We start from the raw sequence: 8,113 nt of genomic DNA, 5'->3' as shown, positions 1-8,113 counted from the left end.
GTCGTTCCCAGCGCTGAAGGCAGTGGTCGCAATTAGCACCTTGGAGAATCCTTTGATCCACTGTCCATACATCCATCCTCGGTCCTCGTCAGTCGTCCCCTTGTCTCCATTGTAGAACGGATATGCTGTCATGTGTGACAGATGCTGACCCGCTGCTATGGATGTCACAAACACCAACCCTCTGTCCCTTTCTTCCCAGCGTGAGCCTTCCTCCTCCAACACTTCTGCCACTCGTCGATGCATGGAGTGGACTGGCACCCTTTCCAAGTGATACCCCAGTTCCCATCGGTCTGTACTCTGTCGGATCACCTCTGTTTGCTGCACCAGCTGGAATGTGGTCTTCACCTCCTCCATACACCATCTTGGAAGCGTGGCACTCAACAGCACTAGCTGCATCGGGACGCTTCGTAGTTGGTGGATGCTTTGGAACACCATCCGATAGTCTTTCGACATCAGTGGAATGTGGGCCTCGTCAAATATCAGCCTGGCCACCTTCTTGCTTTGGTTCAGCATCGCCAGCGCAGACCTCCACTGTGATGTCAATGCCCTGTCTGCTGTGACCAGAATCAAATTCGTGGATGAGCTCAAGGGTTTGTCTGCTCCATAGACTTGGTATGGCACTCTGAACTCCTCCAGTCGTCGTCGGTAGTCCAGCATGAGAGAATTTAGAGGCAAGACTAGCACCGTGGCTTCCTTTGGTTGCACCACACTTGGAACGATCGCCAGCATCGACTTGCCAGCTCCAGTACCCAGCACTGCTACCAGGTCTGTTTCCCCTTTGAGTACTGTTGCCATGCAGGCATGCTGTTCCTTTGATTTCCAGCTTGCTGATGGGTTCTTCAGTAGGCCCTGCATCGCTTTTAGTGCCTGATCCAAGGTAGCTGACTGGTCACTTGTGCTGCATTCTCCAGGCTGGACTGTGAAAGGCCATGTTAGGGACTCGTCTACTGGCAAATGTTTTCTCTGGTCTTACCATGTACATCTGTCTGCTCCAGTTCAACATCGCTGTGGTCCCAGATAGGCAACCGGTCGCTTATTTCAGACTGTGCCCTGTCTAGAATGGATTTAATTTCTGACAATCATCTCACATGAGTGTTACCAACCATGACTGGTACTCTGCCCTTGCTCTTTCTCCCTCTCCCTCTCCTTCCCTTTCCCTTTGTCTGTCCTCTCTGATGGACCTCCTGTGGTGGATCGAATTACCTCCTGCAACATTCCCTTCAGTGCAGGCATCAGCTTGTCCATCACCTTGGTGGCAATCTCATCTGTGGATGGCAGTTTGGCCACCACTGCATCTATCATGGCCTTTTGGACTGCCTCTGTTGCCATGGAATAAGCAACCGGTCGCTTGTTTTCCCTGGGCTCAGGTACTGGTGGAGCAGCTGGGGATGGGGATGGTGATGGGGGGTGTGCCCGTGCAGTCTTGTATGATGTTGACTGGCCACTGACTGCCACCTGGCAGTGCCTTTGCCATTCCATGCTGGCATTGAGGTATGCAGGTAGCACATCCTCTGCAGCTCCAGCCAGAGCTTCCACGCTGATGCCATACACTCGGTTTTCTGTAGACCGACTATGGCCTGCCTGCAGGGCTTCCACATTGTCTTCCCTGTCCATCTCTATCACATCCTCCACTGCACAGCCAAGTTTTCGTTTCCATGCTGTCTGGATGTGTCGCCATGAGTTGATGGTCAGCCCAAAGTGCATGGTGGGAAGGCTGTGCCTGCTCATGATCAATGAGAGGTCCTTGGAGTCAAAGAGGCAATCATAGTTGACAAAGACATGGTTTCGGTACAGGTCCACCACCTCTGGCCTGTCTGGGAAGCATGCCTTGGCTGCAATCTCTGCAAAGGGTCGTGCCAAGGCTAGGTCCTGTACCAAGATGTCGCTGGTGATGGCATCCAAGGCATGAGGGATCAGCTTGTCCTTCCCTGTCAATGCTGTGGTCTTGAGATATTGGCAAAGCAGTGACACGTGCTTGCCCAGGACCACCAGGTTTCGAGTCGGTCGAGTTTGAGTGTTGCGATAGGTCATCGCAGTGAGCTCTGTGCCACGACTTGGTGCACCACTGAGCATCTGTGCCCTCAATAGGAGCAGGCTTTGCAGCTCTGCATACTTCTTCAACCAAGCTTGGAGGGCACCCACATTCCATACAATACCTCCCTGCCGTACCATGGCAAAGTGGGCAAAAGTTTCCTCATCTTCGAGGAAGTGCCTGACCAGTCGGCCTCGACTGCCAAGCTCTGGATTTCTGACATCAGACAGGAAGCAGTAGCCAACATCCTTGTTGATGAGGTCCTCTGCAATCTTGTCATAGTCCACTCGGATATCCTTGCCCATCAGCACCCCCTGCTCCCAAGCCTCTACCAGCTTTGCCTCTGTCTCTTCAAAGACCTTGCAGAGATCTCCAAAGTCCACCTGCTCCCCTCGGTAGAGCATCGTCTTCCAGGTCTTGGTGTCTGTCCACCACACCTGAGGAAGGCTCATGGTATCGTATGACAGGGAACTTGCCCTGTGTTGAAGAGAACGTAGACGAGAGAAGGTATACTGGGTGTTTTCCACAAAGAAGCTTCCCAGATCCAGGCAGTGGTCCAGGTCCTCGCTCTGGGGGTCTGACTGCATGCGGTGGTGAATCTCTTGGAGGAACGTGAGTCGCATGCAATACTCCAACTTGGCTATGATCCCAGTGACTAGGTGTGGCTCCTTGAATCCACCATCTTCCCCAAGGGTCAGAAGGGCCAGACACCTTTCTGTGGGGTCCACAATCTCCCTCTCCCCTCGAGGCTTCCATGCCGTGCTCCAAACCTCAAAGAGCAGCTGGTGGATGATCTGCAAAGCCTCTGGTCCTTCTTCATCCCCCATGCGGAGCACTGCAAGCAGCTCCATGACATTGGGGTTTGACCCAGAGAATGACCCTCCAGCATGTTGTTGTCTGATCAACATTGCCAGTAGAGCAACCACTGGGATGATGTATTGCTTCATGGTGGCCTCATGGAGGTGCTTGTGGAAGGGTGTGTTGGAGATGCCACTGGTGGATGGAAGGAATAAGCGACCGGTCGCCTATTTGTGAGTTGGCATGGCTGCTTACTTTTTGGTGGGGTCAGGTGAATGTAATCTCTTCAGGACCAGTTCATGTGTATGGTCTAGCAGAGAGAGCGCTTTTCTATAGTATGCTTGCACTGCAAGCTTCAGTCCAGGGATGTCCCCATCATCGTCCTTGGGTAGGGAAACCCAGCTCCGCAGCAGTTTGACATTCTTGCCTGCAACCTGCTCATGCCACTGTGTCGTCAGCAACCAGGGGCTCACCATGCGACCGTCCAGTGGTGTTTGGACCACCTCCAGTGTTGGCTCCAGTTCTTTGAGCAAAGAATCCACCAGAGCCTGTCGAGCCATTGGCTCACTCTGCCTTTCTTCATCATCCTTCACCTCCCAGAATGCCTGCAGGTCCCCTGAACTTTCCTTCAAGTGCTGTACTTTGCAAGCTCTCCAATGTTTTGGTCTGGGTTCCATCGGGTGGTCTTTGGAGTGATGTTTCCGTAGACGCTCTGTTGACCTGGACAAAAGGTCACAGTGACTGCAAGCCATGGCCTCAAAGACTTTCAGACCATGGACAATGGTTCTAGGCCCAGTAATACCAGTGGGCAGCCGTTCTGTCACCTCCAGTGATGCCATGGCCAGCTTCAAGGTCATGTCACTGTAGGTTGCCTGTCTGCCATGGATCTTTGCCAGATGGCTCTTGACTTCTCCTGCTCTTAATGCCATTTCACAGACCTGGCATGTCAGGAAATGGAACTCTGCATTCACTGCAAGGTCCAATGAATCCAGAAATGCATCAGAGATGAGCCCTGGGGCTGTTGTCAATGGCAAGTGTGGCTGCTGGGACCTTTGTGCCAAAGATGGCACAACATTGCCAGTGTTCTGGTTGTGGGCTTGGATCGCTGACTGAAAGAACTCGAGTCTGGTCGTTAGCAAGTTGGCTCTGATAGACTCACTATGAGAGATGGCAATCGTGGTGCTGGTGCTTGAGGGGATTTTTGAGGAGGGACCGACTTGTGGGCTGTAGGTGACACCATCCTTACATCACCCTGGAATGGTTTCCCAGTCCATGGATAAGCGACCGGTCGCTTATTTGTGGGGAAGCAATGACACTCACTGCTGGTGGTGGGGGTGAATGCATGATTTCATCTTGTGGGATCAACTGGTGAGGAGATGGGATCTTCCCAAAATCCTCTGCTATCTGTTTCCCTGTTTAGCACTGTGGGGTATGGATAGACAGATGCAACACATCTACTCACTGGGGATCCAATGGACCTGTGATGGAACTGGTGTGCCATGACCATCCATCATTCCATTGTCACCAATGGCCATAAGCTTGGTACTCACATCTCCACTGTCACTCTCACTGATATCTTCATGCTATAATGACATTGGGCAGAAGAATAAGCAACCGGTTGCTTATTCTGGCTTGGGCCAGCCACTTACCAAGTGCTTGCTGGCCCTGCTGGGACCACCTGCATTACCCTCCTCCTCATGGGTCTGCGATAGTGATGTCATGGGTGATTGGTCACTTGCTCCTGAGAATACCACTTACCAAGTCCTTGCTAGGTCCAGCTCCAATCCCTTGTCCATGGGTCTGTGAAGGGCAGATAAGCAACCGGTCGCTTATTTTTTTGGTGGATGAAGCCACTTACCAAGTCAAATTTGCCCATGGGTAGATTACCCTGTTAACATGTTCAGAGTTGTTTCCAAATAAGGAAACTATTTCCCACCACTGCTCACCTGTATCTCTGGCCCCTTCCATGTACTACCAGCCTTCTTGATATCAGACTTGAGGTTGCTGGCATACTTGAAGGGCTTGCCACAGCCAAGGGCAGAACAGTTACAAATGAAATCACCCATGTCATTCCTTTGCAACTCAATAGTCTGGTTGGTGTGGGGCAGGTGGATGGTAGCCTTGGAAGAGCATTTCTTGCTGTGAGCTATGTAGGTACTCTTGGTGGAGAAGGTGTCTTCACAGGTGGCACAGACATAGTTGGGCATGGTGAGGTAGATGGTGGTGGTAAGAAGCAGAGATGTAAAGGGGAAAATTTCCCACAGTCAGCTTTATTTATTTGGCTCTACCCACCCTAAACTACCTAATTGGTGTGTCATGCCCATTTGGATGTCCAAATTAGGCAACTACCTTCAGCCTGGTCAGTGGTTTTCTTACTTTCTGCCACAAGTCAAATAAGCAACCGGTCACCTATTTTGCAGGCAGTCACAATGAGTGGCTGTGCTAGTCGTGTTCAGTACTAGTGTCTGACTTGTCCAGATAATCAGCTTGTTCTTCCCAGCTGCCTCCTTGCTACTTTACTTCCCTTGCATCCAGATAAGCAACCGGTCACCTATTTTTCAGACAGTTGCAATGAGTAGCTGTGTCTACTACATCTTTTGGTAATCTGCTGTTTTTGCTAATCAACTGCCTATCATCTTCAATCCAGATAAGCAACCAGTCACTTATTTTCTCTGCTCTCTGTGGCTGTGCATTTCCTTATATGGAGGTTGCATTCAGTGGCTGTGTTGGTTGCATTCACTCACTGAGAGGTTGCATGCAGTGGCTGTGTAGGTTTCATTCAGTGGCTGTGTAGGTTTCATTCAGTGGCTGTGAGGTTTCATTCAGTGGCTGTGTAGGTTTCATTCAGTGGCTGTGAGGTTTCATTCAGTGGCTGTGAGGTTTCATTCAGTGGCTGTGCAGGTTTCATGCAGGAAACCTTCCATATAAGGCAGGGATGCATGTGTGCATTCCTAGATGCATGCACGCATTCCTAGATGCATGTGTGCATTCCTAGATGCATGTGCGCATTCCTAGATGCATGCACTGATGCTACACTCTTCTCTAGATGCATGCATGCATTCCTAGATGCATGTGCACATTCCTAGATGCATGCATGCACACATTCCTAGATGCATGCACCCTTTTCCTAGATGCATGCACTGGTGCTACACTCTTCTCTAGATGCATGTGCACATTCCTAGATGCATGCACCAATGCATGCACCAATGCTACACTGTTCTCTAGATGCATGTGCACTTTCCTAGATGCATGCACGCATTCCTAGATGCATGTGCACATTCCTAGATGCATGCACCCTTTCCTAGATGCATGCACGCATTCCTAGATGCATGCACCCTTTCCTAGATGCATGCATGCATTCCTAGATGCATGTGCACATTCCTAGATGCATGCACCCTTTCCTAGATGCATGCACGCATTCCTAGATGCATGTGCACATTCCTAGATGCATGCACCAATGCTACACTCTTCTCTAGATGCATGTACACTTTCCTAGATGCATGTGCACTTTCCTAGATGCATGCACGCTTTCCTAGATGCATGCACGCTTTCCTAGATGCATGCACGGATGCATGCACGCTTTCCTAGATGCATGCACGGATGCATGCACGCTTTCCTAGATGCATGCACGGATGCTACACTCTTCGCTAGATGCATGCACCCTTTCCTAGATGCATGCGGACCCTGGGGCAGGGTCCGGAAAGCATATTATTAGTCAGTAGTAGTCCCTCGTCACTCCCCAGTCCAGATAACCAACACATCCCTTACCTTCTATACTCATACTTTCCAGTTCAGCCTTCGTCCCTTGCCATCAGTAGTCTGTCATCACCACTTAGTCCTCATCCTTATCACTCACCTGTCTCTCTTGCTTTTTTCTCCTTTGGCCTCCCTAGTACCTGTTCCAGATAAGCAACCGGTCGCTTGTTTTTCCCAGTCCCTGTCGCTGCCACATGTACAAATCCCTGCTCTTCTATTCATGTCTGTGAGTGCTCGTGATACCACATGATCAGGTCAATCAAGTTGCTGTGATGTCCTTGCCTCGGTCGCCCCATCAACCACTTCAAATACACTCCACCCTCCCCCCACCTTTCCCCAAACTTTTTCTCTGCTTCCCTTCGTAACTCCTCATTCAGATAGATCCCATATGCTGCAGGTGCTACCACATCTCCAAACCTGCAGTCCTTGTTCCCCTTCTCTGCCTTCTTGAATTGTGGGTGCACCTTGTCATTTACCTGTGGCACGTGGCACATGTAGCAGATCTTCCGGTGGTGCCGCATGTCATACTGCAGCCCTCTTCTCCACTCCACATATTCCCTCCATCCATTCCCATCTAGATGTGGGCATTCTCTGATCCCATGTCCCTCCATCGCACCTTTCCTCAACACTCTGCACAGACTGCAGCACCCCTCAAAACTTTCCAATGCTTCCAGTATTTCATCCCCCTCTTCTAATCGTTTCATCTCTTCCTTCCCTCGCTGCTGTCTCGCCTGTACCACTGCACTGTCAAAGCTAGTCTTCAGAGCAGCCCGTCTTTCCATCAATCGTCCCTCCATCGATTTCATCGCCTGCTGTTTGAGTCTTGCTGTCCCAGCAACCTGTATGTCCAATGGGTCATGTCCTGGTTCCTCTAGGCAGACAGAGCATTTCTCCTTTCCTTCCTCCATCCAACAACCAACCCCTTTGCTGTCATTGAACAGCGTCATCCCATACCGCAGGCATCTCCTTGGCCCATAGCAATACAGTAGTTCATACATCGCCCATCTCGCCTCCCCTTCCAGTCCCATCGTCTCTATGTTTGGCAGTGTTGATGTCGGTGGGATGATCGTATAGCAGTTGGCTGCCTGCCCATCTCGACCAGCTCTGCCCTGTCCTTGGATGTAGTCCACCATGTCAAATGGTCGGTCCATGTGAATGACCGTTCGCACGTGAGGGTAGTCGTTCCCAGCGCTGAAGGCAGTGGTCGCAATTAGCACCTTGGAGAATCCTTTGATCCACTGTCCATACATCCATCCTCGGTCCTCGTCAGTCGTCCCCTTGTCTCCATTGTAGAACGGATATGCTGTCATGTGTGACAGATGCTGACCCGCTGCTATGGATGTCACAAACACCAACCCTCTGTCCCTTTCTTCCCAGCGTGAGCCTTCCTCCTCCAACACTTCTGCCACTCGTCGATGCATGGAGTGGACTGGCACCCTTTCCAAGTGATACCCCAGTTCCCATCGGTCTGTACTCTGTCGGATCACCTCTGTTTGCTGCACCAGCTGGAATGTGGTCTTCACCTCC

General features: G+C 50.9%; 2 protein-coding genes across 2 annotated transcripts; both read right to left on the bottom strand.

The window, feature by feature from the left end:
- Nucleotides 1-258: 258 nt before the first annotated feature.
- Nucleotides 259-3,390, bottom strand: F5J12DRAFT_732898 (uncharacterized protein; the record flags this gene model as incomplete). The annotated part of the gene is made up of 3 exons (XM_051741975.1): nt 259-947; nt 1,104-3,025; nt 3,086-3,390. Coding segments are annotated over 3 exons (2,916 nt in total), but the record flags the coding sequence as incomplete, so codon positions are not given.
- Nucleotides 3,391-6,804: 3,414 nt separating this feature from the next.
- On the bottom strand, nt 6,805-8,007 carry F5J12DRAFT_789318 (uncharacterized protein; the record flags this gene model as incomplete). Its single annotated transcript, XM_051743767.1, has 1 exon — nt 6,805-8,007. One exon carries the CDS (start codon nt 8,005-8,007, stop codon nt 6,805-6,807), a length of 1,203 nt encoding a protein of 400 aa, XP_051593925.1.
- Nucleotides 8,008-8,113: the final 106 nt, after the last annotated feature.

This window comes from Pisolithus orientalis (genome assembly GCF_024613125.1).
Source record: "Pisolithus orientalis strain OTSU chromosome Unknown F5J12scaffold_485, whole genome shotgun sequence".
Lineage (NCBI taxonomy): Eukaryota > Fungi > Basidiomycota > Agaricomycetes > Boletales > Pisolithaceae > Pisolithus > Pisolithus orientalis.
The sequence above is the reverse complement of the archived record's forward strand: the minus strand, read 5'-3'. Positions and strand labels throughout refer to the sequence as shown.